At 37.6% G+C, this 26028-nt stretch overlaps 3 protein-coding genes across 5 annotated transcripts; 1 reads left to right on the top strand and 2 right to left on the bottom strand.

Annotated features, from left to right (window-relative positions):
- The first annotated feature begins 478 nt into the window (after window positions 1–478).
- LOC18015172 (rop guanine nucleotide exchange factor 3) lies at window positions 479–2626 on the top strand. 2 transcript variants are annotated; one of them, XM_024154738.1, is made up of 7 exons: window positions 479–888; window positions 953–1069; window positions 1179–1327; window positions 1414–1488; window positions 1566–1865; window positions 1980–2324; window positions 2424–2626. In XM_024154738.1, the coding sequence occupies exons 1-7, from the start codon at window positions 561–563 to the stop codon at window positions 2541–2543; spliced, it is 1434 nt and encodes a 477-aa protein (XP_024010506.1). In that variant the 5' UTR covers window positions 479–560; the 3' UTR covers window positions 2544–2626. The 2 variants fall into 2 exon arrangements, with proteins under 2 accessions (XP_024010506.1, XP_006396244.2); XM_006396181.2 differs by having other exon boundaries at window positions 1173–1327.
- Window positions 2627–2733: 107 nt separating this feature from the next.
- Window positions 2734–12954, bottom strand: LOC18015171 (mediator of RNA polymerase II transcription subunit 12). Of its 2 annotated transcripts, none has more exons than XM_024154238.1 (13): window positions 12303–12954; window positions 11303–11593; window positions 11159–11218; window positions 10845–10950; window positions 10412–10480; window positions 10252–10305; window positions 10054–10158; window positions 9659–9805; window positions 9231–9575; window positions 6832–9149; window positions 4130–6739; window positions 3690–4002; window positions 2734–3588 (listed from the first exon to the last, which is right to left on the bottom strand). In XM_024154238.1, the coding sequence occupies exons 2-13, from the start codon at window positions 11425–11427 to the stop codon at window positions 3133–3135; spliced, it is 6708 nt and encodes a 2235-aa protein (XP_024010006.1). In that variant the 5' UTR covers window positions 11428–11593; window positions 12303–12954; the 3' UTR covers window positions 2734–3132. The 2 variants fall into 2 exon arrangements, with proteins under 2 accessions (XP_024010006.1, XP_024010007.1); XM_024154239.1 differs by having other exon boundaries at window positions 3133–3588; window positions 11303–11456.
- A 1812-nt stretch (window positions 12955–14766) lies between these two features.
- LOC18015170 lies at window positions 14767–19475 on the bottom strand. Its single transcript, XM_024154285.1, has 7 exons — window positions 18886–19475; window positions 18192–18411; window positions 18030–18100; window positions 16463–17951; window positions 16247–16371; window positions 15953–16145; window positions 14767–15852 (listed from the first exon to the last, which is right to left on the bottom strand). The coding sequence occupies exons 2-7, from the start codon at window positions 18325–18327 to the stop codon at window positions 15221–15223; spliced, it is 2646 nt and encodes an 881-aa protein (XP_024010053.1). The 5' UTR covers window positions 18328–18411; window positions 18886–19475; the 3' UTR covers window positions 14767–15220.
- Window positions 19476–26028: the final 6553 nt, after the last annotated feature.

Genomic DNA, 26028 nt, shown 5'->3' with positions numbered 1-26028 from the left:
CACATTACTCACTTTATCAGGTCATCGGCTTCTTCACCTGAAAACTTCCAAGCGGGTTTTGGATTCAACAGGAGGGAATTGGGTTTTTTTTAACGTACGTTAACTTCAAATCGAAGCAGAAGCTTTAAAGGTAAATCAAATAAAAAAGACCGTTGCTTTGATCTCTTTACTTTAACGTTCTTTTCAAATTTAAAGTTTCAGACTTTCTCGCGATCGTTATCTGTGAAGACTTTTATTTGAAATACATATTTGTTCTTTATTCAGCAAAATTCCGGTGAAACCAAAGATAAAATTCCGTTTTTTTTTCTTGCTTTTTGCCTTTTTTTTTTATAACAACTTTATTGTTCTTTGGTCCTAGAAATTTCACTGTCCAAACTCCAAAACAAACTCCCGGTTTCAAATTTCAGATTCCGAATTTAGAATCTAAAGTCTCTAGATAAACGTAACGAAAGCTTTTAAAGCAATATTTACATTTTTGTGTGTTCCTTCTTCAGAAGAAACAGATCAAGAACAGAACGAGAGAGAGAGAGAGAGACTTGGGGAGTTTTCAGCTACAAAAGATGGAGAATTTATCGAATCAAGATGAAAACGAAGATGCGGGTTATCATCAATCACCTCGGTCCATTGATCCAAATGATCAATCGGCATCAGAAACTCCGGTTTACTCGACGATGAGCATAGATTCCTTTGTTTATCCTCGAACTTGTTCAGAGAGTACTTCAGGCTTTTCAGACCAAATAGATGAAACCAACAGCTTCTGTAGTGAAGCTTCTCCATGTAATTGGCCTGTCCTCACTGAATCTAAGTTTGATGAGAGCTCTAAACGTCTCACTGCTCTAGAGATGCAATCAACTGAAAACCTTGCAGTTCAAGAAATTTCAGAACCAGGTGCTCTCTCTCTCTCTCTCTCTCTCTCTGCTTTTTTAAAAATCTGAAACTAAGGTTTGTGCAGAACTTGAGACAATGAAGGAAAGATTCGCAAAGCTTCTACTTGGAGAGGATATGTCAGGAAGTGGTAAAGGAGTCTGCACTGCAGTGACCATCTCAAACGCAATTACCAATCTTTATGGTAAGCATCAGTCAGTCACACCGCCTATGTTGTAGTTTCAGACAAGTGTAAAATACTCTTCTTTTCTAATGCATATATTTTTGAAATATTTTAATGTTTGCAGCTACAGTGTTTGGACAGAATCTGAGGTTAGAGCCGTTAGAAACAGAGAAGAGAGCATTGTGGAAGAGAGAAATGAATTGTCTGTTATCTGTATGCGATTACATAGTCGAATTCATCCCTAGATGTCAGAATCTAAGCAATGGAGCTACTGTTGAGGTAATCACATAAACTTTTCAAAATTATTTGTCTAAAATTGAAAAAACAAAAGAAAATGAAAACTTACTTGGTGGGGTATTTTTCAGGTGATGGAGAGTAGACCAAGAGCAGATATCTATATCAACTTACCTGCATTGAGAAAGCTAGATTCAATGCTCATGGTACATATACATTATCCGAAGACATTTCAAATGATTATGAATCAAAAGGTCTTCTTTTGATCTTTTGTTTGCTACAGGAAGCATTGGATAGTTTCCAAAACACAGAGTTTTGGTATGCAGAAGAAGGGAGTCTATCGATGAAATCTGCGCGTTCTGCGACTGGATCATTCAGGAAAGTTATAGTACAGAGGAAAGAAGAGAAATGGTGGTTACCAGTTCCTCTAGTTCCATCAGAAGGTTTGTCAGATAAAGCCAGAAAACAACTCAGAAACAAGAGAGAGAGTACTAATCAGATTCACAAAGCTGCAATGGCTATCAACAGTAGCATTCTCAGTGAAATGGAGATTCCAGAGTCTTATATGGCAACTCTTCCAAAGGTTTTGTTTTTCATTTGTTTGTTACGTTCAAAACAAACCTTTGGTACTAGAATCTTAAAGATTGGGTTTTGAGCCTTGTTCTTAACCGTTTTGGATGTGTTTTATGTTCTGCAGTGTGGTAAAAGCAGTGTTGGAGATTCAATCTACCGTTACATGAGTAGTTCGGGTCGGTTTTTCCCAGAACAACTCTTAGATTGTCTGAATATAGCAACTGAGCACGAAGCTGTTCAGTTAGCAGATAGAGTAGAAGCTTCGATGTACACATGGAGACGCAAAGCCTGTCTAAGTAACTCTAAGAACTCATGGAACATGGTGAAAGATCTTATGTCCAACACAGAGAGAACAGACAAGAACTATCTTATGGCTGAGAGAGCAGAGACTCTGCTCTTCTGTTTAAAACAGCGTTACCCAGAATTGTCTCAGACATCATTAGATATATGCAAGATTCAGTATAATAAGGTAAACTGAAGGAAGAAAGTCATTGAATTTTATTGTATTATATCATGTGACTGAGACTAATTAAAGTTCTCCCATCTTTTTTATTTGTGTTGGTTTCAGGATGTTGGAAAAGCTGTGTTGGAGAGCTATTCAAGAGTACTTGAAGGTTTAGCTTTTAACATAGTTGCTTGGATTGATGATGTTCTATATGTAGACAAAACCATGAGAGGTAGTGAATAAGTTGAAGTAGATTTTGATTTTACTTTTGAGAAGAAGATTTATATGTTTCTTTTCCTTCTGTTCTCCGCTCCTGTAAATTAAACTCGAATCAAATCAATGTGAAATTGGAAAAAAAAAAATTTTTTATCCCAACGTATTTAATTATCCAAGTTTCCCCATCAAATTCATGAAAAAAGAGAGAAAGGTGTTCATCAAGAAGGAAGACTACATATAAAAGAACTCGTGGGGAATAATTATAATAATATTTAGTGGATAAATAATGGAACAAGAAACTAAGAAAAATTAAATCTCGAATCCCCTATATATACAACAGGGTTCCGAACCAGCATGGGTCCGGGAGGATGAAGTGGTGTGACCAAAAAGCAAAAAGGGTTAGTAGTTAAAAATACAAAAGACCTCCTGAAGAAGCCACACAGACTCATAGAGGTCTCTCTCTCCTTAAGACTTCCTGCTTCAGTCTTCTTATGAGCCCTTAAATAAATGATACAGTCTCAAGGCACCGAAGATCCAAGCTTTTTTTGCACCTTGATTCTCACTTTGCAGAGCTCACATGATCATCCAAAAAACACTATGAAACAGTAGAATCATTTCAGCTGTCGTCATCCACCGAACCAATATAAGTCAGATCAGTCCGTCTGACCCTCACTGCACCTTTTAGCCAACAGGTGGCTCGAAGATTGCCCATATCGCTGCTATTTGAAGCGTTGCTGCTTGATGGACCTGAACTTGTACCGTCTTCTAGAAGCGTCCATGGGTCAACCACATCCGTGTTGTCTGGTTCTTGCTGTTGAGATGGTGACAACATTGTCTGCTTCAGCTTCCCTTGCGCTGCTGCTGTTCCCGTTTTTGGTATGGCAGCTGAGTTTCTTTGATTGAGCCCAGCAGCAGCAGCAGATCCAGAGGGTTGAACAAGTGCGAGTGCTGTTGGCGGAACAGAATGTGGCTGGCACGATAGAGAACACCGTAGAGAAGGAAGGAGAATTGGCATCGCTGCTTGGATGCGCCATCTAATGGTGTCTGGTAACTGCATCCGCGCAAGCTCATTCTGAATTATTGACAGCAACAAAAATAAACAAGAAACTTCAAGAACCGTACTTTTCAGTCAAGAAGACAGACTCTGGAGGGTTTTATAATTATTTGACAAACCTGTAAGCTCTCTGCTGCATCACGATCAAACGCGGTAAAGTCTTTGGATGATTCATTAGAGGAAGACCTTGGCTTTAGCCAATTTGGCTGGTGATTGCTTAACAGCCCATGGAGTACAAACAGTAAACGGTCAAATAAGACTTCACTAGAAAGATCTGCCATGGAAAAAGGATCTACAGTTGATTCTGTCTCCGCCTTTGATACGTCACTACGAGGAGAGCATACAGCAGAATCTTCATAAACTACTCGGCTTCCAAGCAGACGAACTATTGTAGACGCAAGTGTATGTCTCGTGTTCCTAAACGAGGTTTCCCTGAAAAATTAATTGCCATAGAAAAAGTTAACACAGGTTTTGATCAGGTAACACGGGAAGAGCCATTTCATATGACTTTTCAACAAAACTGGTTAAACAGAGAAAAATGATGGTAGAGACTTAGTACCCGCAGATAACAGGCAGTAACCTTAGAAGAAATTGCAACCGCAGAGACATAGAAGCTCTCAAAGCAGCAGGGGAAGGCGGCGATGCAGTGTCGGTAGTATTGGTTGAGGATCTTCTTGCCAAACTAGGGCTACCACCACGAAGGCCCTTCCGAGTACTTGCTTTATTTGAAGAAACCTCGGATCCAGAAGATGCAGTTCCCATGTGCTTGTTGTTTGTTATACTGCGGTTGGTAACTGAACTTAACTGCTGCTCAATATTGCTAAACTGTCTTACCAACTCATTCACAAAGGTACTTCGAGATTCATCAGAACTTTGATCTATGCATGGAAGCACTAGCTGAACAAAAGCCCTCTCAGTTGTAATCCCATAGCCAACACTGGGACTACTCTCATCTAATGTTCGGGGTAATAATACCTTTTTTAAACCCAACCCTTCTTCGGTCACTTCCCCTTCTTCGATAGATGTAACTTCCAACTTCCTTTTCTTCCCTGCCTTGTTTGCCGTGATAGGATCGGAACTGGCGTTGCTGCACCAACCCCAAGGTTTCCAGAACTGAGGTTTCGTAGGCAGCCCTTTGCTTTCACCTACTATAATCAGTTTTTGTCTGATTGTTTTCCGTCCAAAAAGAACATCTTGACCTGCTAGAAACCATTCAGCTTGCTTTAACATTGAATCCTCCACCGATCTACCGAAGAGATGAACCACTTCCGAGAAAAGTGGGACCGCATCAGGTCTAACCAATAACCTTGTGAGGAGGATCTGAATGAAATTTTTCTCATTCTCAGAGGCATCAGGCTTCTCCGAGGTTGGACAGGAAGATCGTATAGCATCTGTCAAAGGCATATCGTGATTTTCGAGTTTCTCAGTTAATGCTTGCTCATTTAGAAGCAGCCTTAGCTCAACCCACTGCCAGTGAAACTTTGCAGGTTGCAGGCAATCTAATACAGATACTAGCTTGTCCACAAGCTTTGTTCCATTTCCCTGGTGTCGGTTTTTGGCTTCACTAACTCCTTCGTGAGAATAACCAGAGGATGGCACCTTACAATCAATTATGGAATTTAGGAAAAGACGCGCACGAAGAGGAGCAAAGGCCACAGATTTCAAGTGCATATCCAAACCATTCAACTCTAGTACCGACGCAAACTCAGCATCCGTGGAATCAGCAACTATCAGTTCATAAAGTCCCTGGGTGTCTCTCAAGCACACATCTCGGAAAGGAAGGTGCTTAATCACATCATGGAAGGCCATTGTCAAAGACTGATAAAGGCGCGGAGTATCTTCATGGACGCTGGAATTAGAGTTACCATTCGAAACAAAAGGCCTCCATAGAACAAAAGCAATAATTGAATAGGCTGGTGGGAAGACCAATTTCAGCGGAAGCATGCGCTGCATACGCCATAAAGCCACCACTGAAGATTCCCCTACAAGCTCCCAAACCAGCCCTTCCGAAACAGTTTTGCAGTTACCAACAAGAAGTCTGAACCAATGTACATAAACTTCAATAGGGTTCTCCACTTTAGAGGCTCCCACAGACCTAGCACTGCCATTAGAACTCGCTTTCGTACGCCTTACAAACTGAACGAAATCTAGGTACTCCCTTAGTCTCAGCAGGCCAACAATCCTCTCAAGGGTTATCACGCCATGTGTGATAGCACCTATAACAAGGGCAGATACGGCTGCAACAACTTTTGTGGCTTTGCTCGGCGCTATTTTTCCAGTACCGTTCGGTATATCATTTGTGGTGTTGTTCACATTTGAATCATAGGATTCAGGAGATAGCTGATGCTGACCCCGAGATCCCTTCCCAGGGGCAAACGCTCCAGCAAGAGCAGTGGAACTTTCTGTTGCAAGCGCTATTTCAAACACTCGGCTTTGACGCTCTCCAAGAGCTTCTTTTAGAAGGCACAGACAGGTTATATGGATTTGCAAGATGTATCGTGCAATATTAGATGAATCTACGCCAGACAGATGATTCTGATAAACATTTCCCACAGAGAAATCTGAAATCCTTGCCACGGAAATGCCTACACTGTTTATGATCGCAGAAACCGCAGAAGAAACCAAAGAGGGATCACCCTCTTGAGCTGCACCGCCAGTCTGTCTAATGCAGTCCATTAGTCCAACTACAATTTGTTGAGCCACCTGATACCCGTCATCATTTTTATCAGCAAGTACGGCTTTCATGGTACCAGTACCAATAATTTTTCTGAGATAATGAGTTGCGTCTTCAACATGTCGTTGCACAACCTCTCTCATATTCAAACCCACTCTTGAAGGACGAGTACCGCTGATGCTGATTTTTTTGCGTAAATAGTCATCTGGATTATCTACTCCTGCTGGAACCCCAAGGGGGATTCCATACTCACCATTTCCTGATCGCGAGTGATCAAGTTCAGAAAGAAGCCTCTTTTCGCATGTTGTTTTGAAATTGTTATGCCATTCCACCACACTGGGGAGACTTCCATATCTTTTAAATATATAGCGAGCATAAACTAAGGCTGCTGATCCAGAAATTTTCCCGTTACTGGACATAAGTGACGCAGCACGGGTCATCAAAGCTGTCATGGCCTCGGGAACAAGATTAGCTGAAAGTAGAATGTTTTCATACCTGAAACAAAGTTGAACAATTAAATTTCCAGAAATACATTTGTCAAAACATAGATGACTAATGTCACTTGTTAAATGCTAACTAAAACCCACCTCCTAAGTGATGATACAAGAATAGCCTCCCCTACTTCACACACGTTGTTTTCAACATTCCTTGGCACAATTAGAAGGTTTCTCCCACCTTGAACGGCAAAACTTGGGCTACTGTTGGCCTTTGGCAATAACCAAAGAAGAAATTTAACCACTGAAACCAAGTCAAGAGAGATATCCATGAGAAATAATATGGAAGAAAGCTCGTCTGCCCCAAGCTTCCACCTAGTTGTGCTCTTTTCTTCAACTGGAGCACCTCTATTGATCTGCCCAACTCTCACACTGCTCTTTTCGGACTCCTCAACAAGTTGCCGAACCACAGTTGTAAGCCAAACTGCTATAGACCGCTTATCAACAAACTGTAGCTGCTTCAAAGAGTTTCCAATAGATACGATATCCACAGGGGTAGAAGTTCTAATCACATCAACCACCTTATGGTTTTCACCTTCCACTCCAGGGCCATGATGAGGACAGCTTACTCTATTATTACAAACATGACTCGTCGAAGCGCCCTGGCTACCTTCAATCCTAGCAGCTTGTAGTTGAGCCAGCGACTGTGTTTTACGCGCCATCTTCTGCCTACCCCTCGGTATTTGTTTAGTTAACTCTATCGGAGGATCAACCTTCAGAGAAGGCTCCAGAGTTTTCAATCCCTTCTTGATCCACCAGTTATCTTCTTCATCTGATGCACTTGGTGAACTCCCTTGATCGCAAGAGCTCTTTTCATCATTCATTTTTAGTCTTTTTGCTCTTCTACAGTCTTCACACCCTGGTGTAGCTTCTAGTTCATCCATCTTGCTATACACAGATCCACTTGATCCCTTAACACTACTTTGAAGTTCATCTCGCACTGGAATTGTCACACCACAGGACGGACCTGGAAACTGCAGCAGAGCTGCTATCCGCTCCTTTAGTTCTCTAATATCCACACTGCTCTTGGTATGTTTTCGAAGTCCCTCATTATCGGTCATGGCATTAAACGTCCTTGGCAAATCAACCGACAAATGGGAAGTGGAATTTTTCTTTGACTTCTCATCTGACAGAACTAAATTATTCAAATATTTACCTTTACCAACAAGCAACTCTCGCAGAAGTAGACGCCGTTCATTTGAATAAATTCTCACAGCCTCAGGAAGATTATTCCCTCCTAAGAGTTGTGCTTCCTCTAAAATGTCATGTACAAAACACCCAGGCAGCTGTTTCAATATGCGATGATGCCTCATTCTCCTTTCAGGATCAACAGCAGGTTGAATCACATCAATCATCCCACTAACTATGAGTTGTCTAACGTATGCTATGGGATTAAACATTCCAAAACGAATAAGTTCAAAAACGAGTAACTGCAAGCGCTTAGCTCCTCCCCTGTGTACCTCATGCTGATCAATCCAACAGACTATGATATCATGTAATGGGCCCGGACTTTCAAATGCATCCATCGAACCGCTAGGTTTAGAAACACCAAGAAAATTGCTGCGACGGTTCTTTCCTCTGCGAGCTGCGAATTCTCCACCCAGAATTTTTTGCTTCAGAAGCTGAATAACTAAATACACCTGAGAACAATCTTTTCTGCCGGAAAACTTGATATCTTTAGGCACACCAGCCCGGAAATCTCTAAAATCACATGTCGCCCATTCGATAAGGAAAAAAACGGAGCAAACAAAAGATGTGCTAATAGCCCCAATCCATCTAAGAGATGACCTTAAGCATGGACTGACTTCAGCAATCCAGGTCTCATCAACAGCTCCATTGCAAAGATCTTCAAAGAGATAACAGTAAGCAGCTCTGATATCTCCATCCGACAAAGCTTTATCCAAGGCCTGAACAGCTTTAGCCACGTTATGTTGAGGATAACCAGCGCTAGCTATCTTTGCCAAATCCTCTGCACTTCTTTGAATGGTTGAAATGGTATAATCAAAAGAAAGGAACTCAAACCGGGAATCAACTCCTCTCCCTTGAAACTGGGCAGAAATCTCTGCAGAATTACTTCTCCGCTTTTGCAGATTCTCATATGCCTTTGATGCATAGCTCACGTCATTAGGTCCACATGCTGCTATGGAAGGAGGTAGAGGGAAGCAATCTGAAGCAACAAATGTGTCGGGTGCAGCAAGTACCAAGTAGCGAACCATCTCAATTAAAGCAGAGAGAGTATAAGCTCTTCGAGAGTTATCAACTAGATCGGATCCACCAGGAGCGGGTTCCTGGATGAAGCGGACAGCAATAGCTACAAGACTCTGTACATATGTCTGAGAGAGAACAATGCTCTCTAAAACACCATATACAATGGGGAGTAGCAACTGCAAAATTTCAAAGACCTCCTTTTCCTGCAGTAAAGCAGAAGGGAAAATCACAAAGCCGAAGAAAAGAATCCCATCTTGAATCAATAAATTAATCTAGCTGCATACCTGTAAGAGCCTGAGAACCCAATCAACAACGAGATTAGGAAAAAGAAGCCCTTCAGCATGGTGCCACTGTAGAAGACGCACCATATACCACCATTTAAAATGCAGAGATGTTTCTTCACCGTAAAGACTTGATGATGCTGGACTAATTTTTTGCATTGATCCTGTATAGAGCATCTGTGGCGACCTATCCCTAGTTTGCTGAGCAGGATATGAACTATTTCGTGACAAAAGTTCATCCAAGAGGTATTGCAGATATTCAATAACATCTTTTGTCCATTGCTCACACCGAGAAGTTTGTGTCTTGTCAGGTGACCCTGAAGAAATAGCCGCAGAACTAGGTCGCACCTGCAAGTTGGAAACAACATTGATATCCTCCAACATCCAGGGATTATAGTTATAGATGATCAATTTATTGCCCAACAACGTACCTGATTAAGATAAGTCACTTTTACAAACCACGTAGCTCTCAGTAATGGGACATTGTTCCTTACGAGAACTTCAAATAGGGTTCTTCTCCTATACCCAGGAATGTTATCAGCCAAAGAGCGCAATCGTTTGTGCTGTTGTGATAAACTCTGAGAAAAGATGAGAGCAAGAATGAGTTAAGTATTCTACTTTAAGAAGATCTAGAATATGTGCTTTCAGTTTATCAGAATTCCTAATAATAAAGAAGACTTGACTTGTTAGTTTATCTACAAAACCATTAAATTTAGATAAGTAGGTAAAGTGTGCTCATATTAATATAATGGAAGTACAACAACAAACGTGGGATAAAACAGCATCACTAAGAAGTTTAGATAATCATAATGATATGCCAGGATACCTCGATCCATTTTTTCTTCGTCTCCTCCCCACATGATCTTTGTTCTGGAAATCCAGGCTTACATAGAAGCGGACCAGAGAGAGGCACCCCATAGACCTGACCAGCCTGCCATTTAAATAGGGCGAATTTAGGTCTGATACCCTGAAATTCTGTACAAAGAGAACTTGAAAAGGAATGAAGTCACAGTCTCTAGATTACCTTGCGCTTCAGTGCACGAGACTCATTGATAGCTCTAAGACACTTTCTGACAGCCTACGGGATAGAAATTCGATTTAGTTTAATGTGAAACACAAATGAACTCCAATACAGATCAAGAAAATAAGAAAGTAAACACCGTCTCTACTCTCTAATACCGTACGTCTTTGCACTTTAGGACGACAGGCTTCGAAAAAGTATGCACCTGGGTCAATATAATCTCTTCCGCTTCCTAAAAGGGCCAAAATTAGAAGATGGATATTAATGCGACGAAAACTAGTGGAGTAAGGAATTCAAAAACTCTAACATCAGAAAAGATGAAACTTTTAATGATATAGACTTTCTGAGCCGTTAGTATCCCATGGAACTACATTTAAGGAATCATCACTACAATCTATCGAGCTACGATGAACATTCTGCCTTAGTAAGGCATTATTCCTATTTTAGTGTCCAGCATCTATAGGAGAATAACGTAGACATGGGTCTAAGATAAGATCGTTACACCTATTGCAAACATGTCAATAATAATAAATCATGATTTTTCAAACTTCTAAATAGTACAACAGTAAAGCAAAACAAAATTCGGGTGATCGCACCTTAAGTCCATCAACAGTTTCCTTGTATCCAAATTGAACATATTCTTTGGTTAGATTCTCTTCGGGAGAACTTGATGTTGGAGGATGAAAATCAGGGGGTCCAAGTCTGCAATTTATTGGAGACAAAAGTATAAATCATCTAAGAAAGTAAATAAAGATGGAAAAGAGTCGCCAATATCAAGTGTTCCAAGGACTTCGCTTTCCGGAGATAAAATAGAGAAATCCCAGGCTACAAACCCAACCAGCAAAAGTCGGGATCAACTATAAGGGGTTAATCCAAAACTAAACTAGGGATAAGGTCAAAGAGGAATTACCGGGAATTCAGACCGTCCTTTTCACACTTCAACTTGTAGGGTGTCAACGGTGGTGGCCTCCTGCAGTAAACACAAGTATTCACACGTCTTCAAGTGTATCAACATATAAAAATGCTATGCAAAGACTTCTTTCTAACGACATGCCTGGAATTTAGCGGGTAGTTTCCAATGGAAGAGGAATCAGCTCGTCCTGAGTCCCTAGCGGATGGACCACCTATAGCGCTATTGTTGACTGCACTAGTGCAGTTGGCAGCATGATACCTTTGCATTTCTCCAAGCTATAACCGGCATACTGGTTCTGACATCAACATACCATAATAAACTCTAAGAACAAATCCACATTCTAGCACCATAAGGAACTTTCACATGGACTTCCACTTTTATTTTTGCAACTTAGCACTGACGTCAGTGCAACCACACTGATGGAAGTAAACCCTGAAACATAAAAGTACCCCCAGTGTCTGAACTCACATAAGCCAAGATTGAAAACAAGTAGGAAACAAATAACATATAGTCTATGATATAGTGGCTTCAAGAGATGGTTTCATTTATTTGATCAAACTGTAAAATTCAGTTGTCTGAAATCCTGTCCAAAAGAGGTCATCAACCCCTACTCTTAACTTATCTACAGTTTAAATCGCCTACTAGATACCGCATTCTTTTCAAAATTTTAGCCGGAATACTTTCACTGAAACACACATCACTTATTTAGTTCACGTGAAATTCTGAGCTTAGCATGATACGGATTTGACCCCTAAAGACACATAATATTACACTATGAAGAACAAAATTTGATCTTGCGTAAATGTAAACTAACCCTAATTAAGCAACCAAACTAGAGGACATATGAACCCATTTATGAAAATTTGTCATGATTAATATTTCTACAAACAAAACAGAATCAGAAGTAAATTTGCAAGCTTTGTCCAAGAAGTGTTTATTCCCACAGGCAAATCTATTTAGCTGCCTCTAGCTACATAGCAGAGAAAGAAAGAGAGCGACAAATCCAAATAGACGCAGACGAAAATCTGCTGAAACCAAATCCTATGAGCTAGAAAACAATCACCGCAATCAAATTACCAAATCGAACTAGGCGAGCATACACGATAAATAAATAAACTAGGGTTTCAAATCGAAAACTAACCAATAGGAGCTCCAGGTGACCCCAACAATCCGGAGTCGAACCAAAGTTAGGGTTTTTGACAGCAAATTCCACGAATTCGACCTCGACCCTGAAGAAAAGAACTCCAAGAACCCGGAGATTCGACGAATCGAAGGAGAGATTTAAAACGAAGCAGGAATCAAAGCTTGGAACTTTGAAGCAATTGAGGGTTTCCAAAGAAGGGGAAATCTAAGAGAGCGAGAGATGCAGAGGGGAGAGATTTAGGGAGAAGGAAAAGAGCGGAACACGAAACCAATTAAAAGAAAAGAAAAATTAAAAAGGCCCAGAAGAAGAAGAAGCAAAGAGGTTAATAAAGTTTGACTCTTTTCAATCTCTCCTCTTCTGCAAAGAGTCTTGTTCGCTTTTGGGTGTAATGACGACGACGAATGCTGCTTTCTAAATTCCTTTCTGCAGATTTTGATACCGTAATTTCGGATGTGAAATCGTTTCGCGTGCTCGAGGAAGAAAACAAGGAACAGAACAACACCAAACACCAACAACAATCGAATAGAAGCAGCAGCAAAACAAACTCTCTTCGATCGATCAATCGAATTCGATCTAACACACACTGTTCTGGTAAGAAAATCTTAACCTTTTCTGGTATTTATTTCCGTTTTTGCCCTCGACTTCTCTCCCCTTGCTTGTCTCTTATGTTGGAAGGGCCAATTTGTAAATTAGTATTTATGAGACTAGTTTGACATGAGATGGTGGATGCAACAAGGGTTTTGTCTTCTGAATCGATTTTTCTTTCCTTTTTCATCGAAATTTTCTTTTTTATCTTTAGATTTCCATTTACTAAAGTCTAAAGAGATGTTTTGTATAGTCTTTATAGATTTCTATTGCATTTCCATACTCAATAACTATGATCCGATCAAAGTTTGCTTAGATGTATTTTAGAAATACTGTATTCGTTTAAAGAATTTTGTTTTGGCAACGGTATGAAGACCAATAAATAGTTTGTTGAATTCACAAGATTCATGTTAGATAAAGAAAAAGGTGTAGTTGTTTTTCTATTTCAATTACAGTCTCTGTTATACTACGTTCATTCTTATATTATTTCATGTTCTCTAATTTTTTTTTTTTGGTCATCTTTTACATCATCACAAAGTGCTCATTCCCTAATTTATTTGAGACTATCATTGAAAGGTAAATAATATACTAAAAACGAGAATATATAAGAAACAATATTGATTGTTGCATAATATGATCCGGTTGTGTTATTAATACATTGCATTTTAATATACAAGAACCTTCAACTTGTTTGTTTAATTAATTAACTGAAATAAATTAATTAATTTTCTTAAGAAAAGGTAAAAAAGTTTTAACAAAAAAAAATACATTTTATTAATATTGGGTTGTAAATGAAATTAATTCAGTTTGGTTAACTTGTTTAGAATCCATCATCTTTATCAGGTGTACTATCTTTTGTGTCCACAATAACCATATCCCATCAAGTTATTCACTAAGTAGGGCATAAAGTGCAACAACTCCAAACATTATCCAAAACTTTATATTATGCTTACAGATCTTTCATTTCTCGATTGAGTAAAAATCCCTAGAGATTTGCGTTTCTTTTCCTTAGCTAAAAACTCCACATTATCATCTGTTTATCAATCCACCAATTCTAGACTACAATTTACAACACATTTTTCAACTGTTTTAAACATCAATTCACCATTCTTCTTTAATTTTCATATAAATATATAAAAAAGTACTCTAAAGTACATTGTTATATCATTTTTATCTTCATTTCTCTTCTCATTTTACATCTATCTTCCTCTTGGTAGATCCAGGATCTATCAGAATTCACTCTAAGCTTGAGTTTACAGAGATTGAGCTAGAGAAGAACAACAATACAGAAACTGCTCTCTCTCATCGAAGAAGATGATGATTAATCTAACGACTCTCTCTAATCATATACTAGAGCCAGTCATGACATTTGAAAGGCTAAAACAAGGAAAAAATGATCCACTGAAGTCGAATAGTTTTTTATTGCTATCCATGATCAAGATTTCAAGAACATGATGTTTGATCTACAATGGAAGAACATAACCGTGATGTTAGTGCAGCCCAAGAAAACAGATAAAGAACTTCGACAAGGCTCTCTGCCGCATGGTATGTGTCAAATTTGGTATGTGGAGGTCAACCTATGCATAGAGGATTATTCTTTTCAGAAAATGTACTTGGTATTTGTGAGTTTCTGAAGAGTTGTTTGTGTAAAAGGTTTAATTGTTATTCCTCTTTGTTCTTGTGTTCTTGTTCAACTGGACTGCTCATAGTTACTGATTTGTGTAAATCCATGCTCCATTTACTCTCTAGAGATTTGTGTTATGGATGTTTATTTCCTCCTTACTAAAAACCACATTATTATCAACTCACTGATCTTGTATATTTTTAAAATTTGATTATAAATAAATAAAGAAAGCACTCTAAATTTATTACCAGCAGAACATTGTCCTATCATCAAATGAGTAATCAAATAATACATTGTTATGTCATTTTTCTGAAAATATCACACACAAATAAATCAATAAAACCGAAAGAACTACATTTCTCTCCATCTCAACACACAAACACGCAAACAACTCAAATTGAAGAAAAATCATATCCTATATTATAGACCAATGGTCCTGTCTAGTGTCTATGAAAGGGATTCTATAATGACCCCACCACAAACAGTTTCTGTTCTGGTCTTGAAAGGTTCTTATCTCCTCTCTCTCTCTTTCTCTCTCAGCAGCCTCAGGTCTCTGATAGTTATTGTCTTGAGTAATTTGAAGTATCTACATGGTTCTGCGGTGATAAAAGTTAGCAATGGTGACAGTGAGGCTATGCTCAGAGCTTGCAGCTGTCTCATCGATGGCTTTGTCTTTGAGAAGAGAGTTTTCACTTTTCATGACCTTTTATAGTATAAGGACGCTCTCATCGGTCTTCAAATCAGCTGGAAACAGAGAGTGCTCAGTGTTGTTGAGGCAGTTTAGAGTGAGCTCTTCAAGTAATTCCTCCAGAATCAGTTCGCTAGTTTCAAAGCCAATGCAGTCAATGTCGCATCTGATGTCTAACCAGTTTCCAGCTTTAGCCATATCTTTTCTAACTATTTGATCTAATGCGTGAGGGAGTGGCAATGGCAGAAGATGCCAGTAGACCGCTTCTTGAACCTCGTGAATGATGGCTTTGACGGTAGAGAAGACTCGGGTTCTTGGTGTAAGTGTAACAAATGAAGTCCATGGAGGGCAACAGCATAGCTCCATGAGAACTTCATTGATGCAGTCAAAGAGGAGCTCATGGTCAGGACAAAGGTGGTTTGGACAGAATGGGATATTGCTGATCAGTGCCGGCTCAAGAAGCTGGTCAGAGAATAGCGCCTTCAGATAAAGCTCTTCAAAATTTGAAACAACAGCGTCCAAGACTGCTCTTACATACTTAAACACTAATTCTTTATCACTTGTGATAGTTTCGTCAGAAGGCTCCCGGCTTTTAGCTGCAGAATCTTTTTCATCAAAGTGGATACACCAAGGTTGCACCTGTGCTTCATCTGAGTTGTTAAGATGAGTCAATCTTTGCTCATAAAGAAGTACAAATTAAGTACTAGAATCCAAGTCCAGTAGTAGATGCTGGGATCTTTTTTTACATACCAGACTGAGACCGCATTTTTGGTGGGCTTATATCATCTTCAATGAAGAGTGGCTCAAGAACTGATATTGGGCTGGACCACTCCGTAAAATCAGTCATAGCTGATTTGCACTCCTCACTTTTAGGTAAACAATGTGACGGTGAGGCTACAGAAGAAGACAGTGATGGTTGGCTCTCTTCATGAGACGTCTGTAGCTGAAACGAAGCAGAAAAACCTATTTAATTATTCCACCATTTCTTTATTTCAAAGTCCATACAGAAGATAATATTTATAGTGATGAATCAAAATGACTTGCCTGTTTTGAGATTATATCGTCTCTCAGTTCATCATGAGCTTCAACTTCAGATAAGTCACCAACCAAAGTAGAGCTTGCTTCCTCTGGAACTAAATCTATCTCATTGATAATCATTACATCGAAACCTGGAAGATTGGCTAGTTATTAGATTAATTACTGTATTCTCAAACAGAGTGACCAAAGAGGAGCCTTACAATTGGACAGAAATATTATTACCTGCAGCAGAGATTTTCTCTTCGTTAGCAGTTCCATCCTCCATGTCAACACTTTCTTCGGTAGGTTCACTTGCGGTTGGTTGAAGAGACTCGACAGAATTTTCAGGTTCTTTGCTTAGATTGCAGACCTGAATATCAGCATTTTTCATTGCATCCTCTGGTTGGCTCGCTTGAGTTTCTTTCCTGATGTTCACAGCATTTGTGAAATCCGCTGAAGCAGACTTCCTGTGTGCAGTTGAGCTCTTTTCCCATCTTCTGCCTGGGCTGCTTAAAGGAGACAAGTACTCAGGAAGAGAGAGTATTCTTCCTAGAGTTCTTTGAACCTGTCTGCTTGTTGAGTTCGAATCAAGATCTCCATTGTTTAGCATCTCAGACAGATGTTTCTTGGCCTCTGTATAAATGTTAGATACCCTTTGCTTTTTATCATCTTCACTGTTCTCTTGTAAAACTTTATGAGATTTGTTATGAGATGTTGAAGGCCTTGCCATCCGCTCGAGAAAGAAATGATCTTTAGTTGGCACATTTTTGGGAAACCCTTCCCCAAATGTCCCCTCACGCTGCAGCCCCGGTTGCTCCTTTCTGATTGCTTGTTTCAGCTTCTTCTTGATCTCAGAAAGAAAGAAATGTGAACTGTTTCTCTCGTTCTGCATTTTGTTTCTCATCAAATGGGAATCAGGTGACGAACCACGGCTATTCCCTGTGTCTGGACTTGAAAAGCTTGCTGATCTTGGCTTCAGAATGAAAATCCGGTCTGAAGCTTCGCATTCTTTGTCATCAATCACTTCTTGTGGTGCATCTTTCCTCCTGAAAAAGCTAGACCATCTCTTATCAGCAGGAGAAGATTGTTCTGATGCTATCTCGAACAAGCTCAAGTTTTCTTCTCTTTTCTGACTTTGACAGTTTTGTGAATTTTGAATGTCCCTTGGCACAAGTATCTCGGGATCTTGCAGAAGTTTGAGAAACAATTCCTCATCCGATCCCAGAATCTGAAACACTTCCATCAAGTCCTTTGATGTAAGGATTTCACTATTTTCTCTGGGACGGTTCCCATGTAAAAGCTTCTGACCGATTAAAAACTTGACCAACTCTCTCAGTTTTTCTTTATAATCTTCGTGCTTGTGGTTCACCATCCCATTCTTTGCAAGGCTTGTGCTTCTGCGATGAATCTCAGAATAGAACTCTTCAATCATGTTATCAATGTCAAGACTCCTTGCCGACCCATGATGCTTCTTGTTTCTGCGATGAACTTGAGGCTCTTCGATGTCAACTGTGTTTATATGTCTAAAATTGTCGCAGCTCTTCTTCCGGGTCTTGTTTTTCCTCCTCTGGTTTTTCCTTCTTCTTCCTTCGAGTTCAGAGTCAGACAACTGTCCTGCCTCAGCATTCTCCCTCTGCTTCTTGATTTCTTTGTCAATCAATAACTCTTCTGCTATGAGTTTCTTCACACTTGGCTTTATAATCGTAATCGTGACATTGCGTTCTTCACCAACCTTTAACAGAGGATACTCTTAAGACAGAAACAAAACAAAAAAGAGTTAATGGATGTTTGAGAAAAGTTTAAAGCTTACATGGGTTTCTTGAGCATCCTTGTCGCGGCATTTGGACTTGTCAAGCTGACTGTTCTTGGGATTTCCCGCACCTGAAGCCATTAACATAACTGTTAACCAAAACAACTCTTTCGAAGGTAGTGCAAAACCAAAAAATGCAGGTATAAATGACATGAAGGTTACCATGCTTTTGGTCCACAAGCAGCTTGTGAGCCAGTGGTCCATGGCGGAAAGTAAACATATTCATAAATCCCCACATGCAGCCTAGCTGATCCCTCTCATGTCGCGCAGCTGCACGTCGTTGAGTTTTCTTCGCCATGGCTTTCTATGGACTGTATTCAGTTTTAATGCTCCTTTCCTTAAACTTGCTCAGCTATTCTTTAACGATGTGCCTTAAGATAAGCTGAAGAACAACAAGAAAACTATTAAGCAGCGAGAAATAAGGGACAGGAAACACCACACCATACGGTAAAATATTGAGTTCAGATATAGATATAAGAAAGCTGATGAATCGTACTTATGGATGTACAATCTCAGATTCTTGAGAAACAAATAACAATAACCAGGCCAAAAATTTCCACGATTAGACTTAAATAAGAAGAGAGAAAAAAAACAACAAAAATTACCCTTCTGAAACACTGCAATGGAATTCTTGAGGAATAAATTAACATAAGAAGTAAAGGATCCTCTACCATTTTCCCAATCCAAATCAAACTCCTTTTACACTCTAATAATTGTTTACTTCATCAACAAATCGGTGTGATTAGGCAAAATATTTATTGTAACCAAAGGAAAATAAGAAGACAACAACTAGTCCATTACTTATGGAGCAAAAGCAGATACCTTTCCCTTTCAAAAAGACTGCAGAGGAAAGTACCTGAGATTCTTCTGAATTCCAATCTTCCTTGAAGAGCAACAGCGATTGTATCTGGATTTCATATGGTTTTATTTTCTTTTGAACAAAACCACCATATAAGTGTTGCAAGTTGCAGCACAGGTAATTAATTCTTAAGTTAGCTCCAAAACTTTCTTTTGATGCCAAGATTCAGGGTTTTTCTTAAAGCATAGCCTGAGAACCAGTTTTGATCGCCGGACAAAACGGTGGGAAAACAAATAAAAAGAAGAAGGAGGATGAAATTTGGGATTTCTTTCAAGCCAAGGCAAGAGACAAGACGTCAATAGGTTAAACTAAGCAAATGATCTCTAAATCATTTTTCGAGCTTATAAGCTTCAAACAGAGGACAAAGTAGCGTATCTTCAGGCTTTAATCTCTAGCCACATTGTTGATCTGACAACTTTTCAAGGTTGTGTCGAGAAACCAAGCTTCTATAATCATATGATCAAATCAAAGGAAGGAAAAAGAGAAAAGCTTTGGTCATAAATCAGAAATCTAGCTTTGGTTTCCACAGTTGATCAACAACCTAACAGAGAAAAAAGTAAAAAAAAGACAATTAGAAGAGTAAAAAATTGGTTCAACAAAAAAAAAACCTTCAACTGTTCAACATTCAAATAAATAGAAAAAGAAGAGATATTTTCTTTCTCTCTTGGTGGGCATCTTTTGACAAACAAGAAAGAGAGAAAAAAAACTATATATTAATTGAGTGTCTTATCTATCGACCGACAAAGCCATTAGTTTTCATAGAGGATTCTCAATTGGGCAAAGGCAAAGAAAAAGTGAAAGAGGGAGAGAGAGATGGGAGAAAAATAAGTAAAAGTGGAAGCTTTATGCGAATTTTTACAACCACAACGTCGTGGCATTAAGATCCACAGGAGATGAGAAAAAGGAGAACACAGTTGGAGAAAACTTTCATATGGGCCCATCTTTATTCTCTCTACACAGAGGAGAGAGAGAGAAAGCTTTAGTTAGAAGAAAAGTATTTGCAGAGTTTTCAACAGCCTTCATCATTAGCCTCGCCAGTAAATAATTGATCTCTCTTTTCTTCTGAAAGCTCTGAAATTGATAAATGGCAGTGAAGGATGATTGTGTGGGAGATGATGGCTCATGGCTGCTGCAGAGAGGGAAAAAATGGGGTTGGGTGAATAAAAGCAAAACGATAGGGGTCATATTGTAAACTATTAGAGAATAGAAGGTTGGAAAAAGAAAAATTACAAAAGAAAAATGAAAGGGAAGAAAGAAAGATAAACTATTAGAGGCGACGTAATTGGTGGTTTCGCTAATGGAGAATGGAGAACACGTAATTTACACCAAACACAAATCATAGAAATGAATAAATTAGTCTCTCTCTCACGCCATTATTTCATATTTCATTGACCAATTCTTTTTAATCTCGTTACGTTCTTATGTCTTGTCATTCTCCTGAGAGTTGGGCCGTTTCCATAAAATCTTTCTCCACACCAAAATTTTTTTTTCCATAACCAATATAATTTTCCCGAACCAAGTATAAAGCCAAACTTAACCAATAAATTTTTCCATACAATCTTTCTCCACACCAAAAAAAAACTCAGATATTAAAAAGTTCAACACAAATTGTATATAAATTTCAGAGGTGTTCTGTTTTTGTCTGCTCTTAAACTGATTGTAACTTAATAGATATCTTATGTTGGTAAGATCAAACACTTAAGAGCTATATAAGATTTAAAAATATACATACACAAAAAAGGAAAGAATTTTAGATCATTGAATCCATATAACAGAGCATAGATGAAAATTATAACTCAGATTTAAAGTTTCCCTTTTTAAGCAAAAAACAATTATGTGGGGCTTGCGGAGAAAGTCGAGCACTTTAAAGAAAATGGTCCAACAGAAATAATTAGCTCGCATTGTCTGATTCATCGGTGGCAAAAGTCGAAACCATATGTTAAATCAGATTCTAATCGAATAGATCTTGACCATGATCATCAGTTAGTTCCATTTAGTTCTTTTAAAGCAACTTAATTCAGCCAGGGACCATTGTATATGTCTATGTATGAGATATCTATAATATACGTATATATATATATATATGTGTGTATATATAATGTATGTGTACATAGACAAATAGTCAGGGTTGCCAATCAATAGACCCGCACACGATAATGCGCACGCGCACAAACGTATATATACACACACTAATATAATAGAATGCCAGAAACGTGCCATTGTTTTTTGGAATTTGTCGACCGAAAAAATAGATATGGACACTCCCAATAAACAAAAAAGATAGTGACGATTCGAGGTTATGATAGTGAAGCAATTTCTTTCCCTAATACACCTACTTTATGAACATCTGATCAGTGGATGAGAAAAAGGTAAGAGCTTTTCTACTGGCAAATAAAGAGCCATAGTAACTAAGAAATTGTAAGAACTAGCATTACAAGTAACAATATAAAAATGTCGGATATACAGCTTTTTTTTAACCGTTTTTGTGATTGACATATATTAAAGCCGTAAACTTAGTACTACTGTGATACGGGTTACCAATTAAATGAATTTTAAATCTCACAAAATTAAGATTCAAAAGAATAATATTATAAAACTTTACATTTACAACTTGGTTTTTACATTATCTACATGTTACTAACATTTTTTGTACATGGTCTTTTCAGTACTTAAAACTAACAATGTACACACAAGTAAATAATTTTTCCAAGTGATCTATTTTCGAAAACCAAAATATCACACACATAAAAAAAAAATCTTACAATATAAATTATCCAAACGGAACATAATATAGAATTTATTGATTTGTTATAGTACTAAGAGCAAGTTCAGTAGTGAACCCCATAGAAGGGTTCATCCAAATAAAAAATTAATATTTTGGGTTTATATGGATTGGGAAGAATTTCGGGTGAAATTGAGGTTTCAGTAGTAAACTCTATTTTGAGGTTCATCCCGAATAAAAAAAAATAATTTTTTTTAAATTTTTAAATTTTTTTTTAAAAAAACACACATTTATTATAATAGAAAAATACAATTCATTACACATAATTTTAGAACATACAAAATATAAGAGTACAATTTAATACAAGATAATTAAAAACAATGCTTGCCAGAAAAAAAAAAAAAAGAATAAGAATCAAGAAGAAGCTGAGCGAAGTCATAAGCTTTCTCTCCAATGTCATCGCAAATCGCAAGCTGCTTGATCATCAATACGCATAGGAAGCATTCCGGGTGAATCTAACAGATCCAAATCTTTCCCAAGCTTCACCATTTGTTTACAGTAAGATATGAAAGGCGACCAGTGGCAATGATCAACATAAGAATCTTGAATGTGTTTGCGAGAACTGAGCGAAGGTTTTTAAAAGCATTATTACTTCATTTCTCTAGTTACGCCTTGTCTTGGAGCTGCAGTGCAAATTTTGCACTTCAATAAACGATTGATCAAAGATGATTTTCTAACATTAAAGTATCCAATTATTCCAGCTCTAACCTGCATCATTTGAAGTAATCGTAAAATTGGAGTCATAAATGCTGCAACAGATATAGTGGATCATGAAACATTTTACTCACTGATCTGGGGAGAAGTCCTTTTTCTCGCCGTTTCCCATTAACATCACCTGCTAATAGGGCTGGGCAAAATATCCGTTATATTTGTTTCGATTCGTTATTCGTCTCGATTCGATCCGAAAAATCCGGATATCCGTAATTTTATAGAGTAAAGCAAATATTAAAAAAAATTAAGACGGATATCCGCTCCGCTCCGGTATAAATATATATGTATATATAAATATATAATAAATCATATAAAATGTATAATTATTATATATAAATGTAATTTTTGTAAGTTTTTGTTTATAAATTTGATTATTATAAATATTAAAACTTAAAAAGTTAAGAAAAAATATTTTTTAAAAGAAAATATTGTTATTTTTAATTAAATTTTGAATTTTTTAATATTTATTTTATATATATTATTATTTAAATATTTTTGTGGAGCGGATCAAATATCCGGTAAATATTCAGATTTTTGCGGATATCCGGAAAACGGATATCCAGATAATTACGGAGCGAATACGGATCGGAAACATGATTATCCGGACGAAGCGGAGCAGATCACGAATATCCCTAAAATCCAGGAGATATCCGCTCAGTGCCCTTTTTGCTAACCGACCTAGCTTCATAGCTCCCTACAACCATCACTCAGAGATTATTAAACCAATCAAAAAATCAACCCAAAAGCAACGATTAAAGTTATAAAAACCATACCATCCTAAGTTTGCCATTAGTGAAAATGACCTTTATTCCTTGCTTTGCAAAGTATCTAGCCCAATCATTTTGATCATCGTTTGATATCATATCTTCTCTATTTAAATACTTTATTAACCCTGATTTGATTGTAACAAAAACCCCAAATTTTCCCCCCAATTCACGAAATCCTAACTCGACAAAACACAACAAATCATGCAAAATCAAACAGCAGAAAACGACCACACAACTTACCTTGACCTCGTGATTCGATGACCCTTTCCGATTTCGACAAAGTCTCGATGATTTTTCATGGAAGATTCTCGCCGGAGGAGATGAAGCGGAATCGTCGAAGAGAAAGAGAGAAGAAATATTTTTTGTTGACAAAAATAAAAGAAAATTTTCTCCAAATCTTTTTTTCCTAGACCAACCAAAACAAAACACGTGGCAATGAACCTCAAGACGAGACGGGTTCTTCAAGCTTTTTCTGAAGGATCGGTTCATCCAAGTGTAGACATTTTATTAATATTTTAATCTTAAAAAGGTGATGAACTCCTTCTTTGAACCCGCGACGAACCCTTGCTGGAGGTGCTCTAACGAATAACGATGTATTAGAATCTATATTAAAAGCTGTGTTTTATATATTTGAGAAAGAAAAACAAAAGAAGTAAAAACTCTATTCAAAGGAAATGAACTAAATATATTTGATATCGCACATGTACATTTAAAATTAGTTTCTTTGTTGAAATCTAGTGAGAATTAGGAATGGGTAGGATGATATATATATATATACTATATATATTAGTAGTTCGGAATCATCACTACCATAACTAGTAGGGTCAATGGCCTTTATCTAGAAGATGTTACACCTATACATAAAAACAAAACTAACCAATGTTAAATTTTGCTTAATTGCTGAAAAAAGGCAATCGATGAATTGTTTAACCAGATAGATAAGCAACATTATAGCAGCTTTAATCATAATGTTTGGCGCAATTAAAGAATATATGGGTAACGAATTTTCTAAACCAGTCACTTTACTTTTACGAAGATAATTGGAAGAATATTCCTCCAGCTTTGATTTAGATCTCTGCTATAAATAATTCAAAGGGATAGAGCGTACCAGGCTGGGCCTTTCAGAAAAATGGGGACGTTTTCAAATTGATCTCAGGCCTTCGAGTCTTATTAAGTCTTTCCGACAATGGGCCTCGAATTGGTGTTTTTGGAAGAGAGATTACACAAATTGCTTCTCACCTTTGGGTTTCTTCACCAAAACCACTGTACCGTTAACATGAGATAACCCTTATACCATAAGTCTTGACTTGTATCCAGAAAGTTTGATTTTTGGTAAAGAGCAATTTTGGAACTAAAAAAATCGTGATTAGATTTCTTAGCTATTAATTTGCTCAAAATATCAATCAGCTATCATAATCATAATCATATTATCTGAGTCTTGATTATTAATAACCTCAACTAAGGTCTTCCTTTCTTACACCAATCTCTAGATTGTGGAGTTGAAATTTATATGGCGCCACCTTATTTTTTTTTTCCTTGACATCTATATGGCGCCACCTTCTATGATTGTGAAATTAGCTGTTGATGGATTATATATATATTACTTATAACTCCAACAAATATAAAACAAACAAACAAGGATGTTAACTAATTAAAGAAAACCTAACAAGGACAAGCATGTTTTTGAAGTTCAATTTAAAAAGGAAAATGGACAGGACATATTTATTAAATTATATAAGTTAACAACTAGCAACAAAAGTAAAAAAAAAAAAAAACAATCATACTAAAGAGGGTCAGTTCTTTATGAAATTATATGATTATTGGCCCAAAATATGTGAGTAGCACTAGACCTATAATATAATTGGGTCGGGTTGCTACCAAATTTAGTGGGATTACCAAAGCTAAATAAATGTCTACAAACCACACAATCCAACAGTCCAACTCAACCAAACTCATTGCCTAGACAAATCCATAACTTCCCAACAAAACACAACTATCCAACTTAAGCAAAACTATCTTGATACATTTTTCAGTATTTCTCAAATGTAGCATTAAACGGTAAACTGAACATATAGTTCTTTTACCATTACAATTTAGCTAGGAAGATAAAAATGAAATATGCTTTTTTGGTCTAAATGAAATTGCTAACATCACAAAATAATTCTAATTTTCCGAAGCAATCATTTATTGCTAATGTCAGCTATTAATAATTATATCAAAGGAGGAAAATGTCATATAGACTGTCATATACGGCTTTGGTCGGGACCGTCCCAATAAAACAAAACACATGTTTAACGGGTTTACTCTATCTTTTGCCACGTGTCAAGAATGAATTGGCTGGGCGGTACTGAGTTGCGTTTCAAAAATGAATACGTCGCACACAATTCACATTAACAGCTTCCACAATACTGTATATCTTTTTTCACAATTCTGTACTCTATTGGAAAGAAATAAACATTTAGTAAAATGTTCATTTACAAAACTTAATTTGAAAATTTGGAAATTTTGAGGATAAGAACTAGTGTTGTTGGCTAGGCAACGAAGCATGTGATCACAGAGAAGCAATACCCATCTCTGAGCTGTTCAAACCTTTACATGTCAGCACCCAAAATTGGAAACTGAATTATTTATTTACTTGCATGCAAACCAATAATTGAATAAAAAAAAACCTCCGATGGTTCTTTATTCTTTTTTTTTGTGTGACAAAAATGGTCCTTTATTCTTTCAACAAGCGAATTACAAATATTAAGTATCATTGATTAGAGACCAGATTTATAATGCGAGGCTTGTCAATTTCAGGCAACATAGTAGAAAGCTGAGCAAAAGTTAAAAAGGAAGCACCACGTGGTAGGTTGATAATTGTCCCTACCATTGCTACAT

Source organism: Eutrema salsugineum, unplaced genomic scaffold, assembly GCF_000478725.1.
Source record: "Eutrema salsugineum unplaced genomic scaffold, Eutsalg1_0 scaffold_3, whole genome shotgun sequence".
NCBI lineage: Eukaryota > Viridiplantae > Streptophyta > Magnoliopsida > Brassicales > Brassicaceae > Eutrema > Eutrema salsugineum.
The sequence above is the reverse complement of the archived record's forward strand: the minus strand, read 5'-3'. Positions and strand labels throughout refer to the sequence as shown.

Bases quoted from the DNA above. Each gene is read 5' to 3' on its own strand.
- LOC18015172 (XM_006396181.2), top strand. From the start codon at position 561: ATGGAGAATTTATCGAATCAAGATGAAAACGAAGATGCGGGTTATCAT. The intron at 1,489-1,565 runs GTACATATACAT...TGTTTGCTACAG, and splicing joins AGCTAGATTCAATGCTCATG to GAAGCATTGGATAGTTTCCA. The intron at 1,866-1,979 runs GTTTTGTTTTTC...TATGTTCTGCAG, and splicing joins ATATGGCAACTCTTCCAAAG to TGTGGTAAAAGCAGTGTTGG.
- LOC18015171 (XM_024154238.1), bottom strand. From the start codon at position 11,427: ATGCAAAGGTATCATGCTGCCAACTGCACTAGTGCAGTCAACAATAGC. The intron at 9,150-9,230 runs GTATGCAGCTAG...GCTTTACTGCAG, and splicing joins GGGTTCTCAGGCTCTTACAG to GAAAAGGAGGTCTTTGAAAT. The intron at 6,740-6,831 runs GTGGGTTTTAGT...ACTTTGTTTCAG, and splicing joins CTTGTATCATCACTTAGGAG to GTATGAAAACATTCTACTTT.
- LOC18015170 (XM_024154285.1), bottom strand. From the start codon at position 18,327: ATGGCGAAGAAAACTCAACGACGTGCAGCTGCGCGACATGAGAGGGAT. The intron at 18,101-18,191 runs GTAACCTTCATG...TAATGGCTTCAG, and splicing joins GCTTGTGGACCAAAAGCATG to GTGCGGGAAATCCCAAGAAC. The intron at 15,853-15,952 runs GTATGTAAAAAA...TTAACAACTCAG, and splicing joins AAAAATGCGGTCTCAGTCTG to ATGAAGCACAGGTGCAACCT.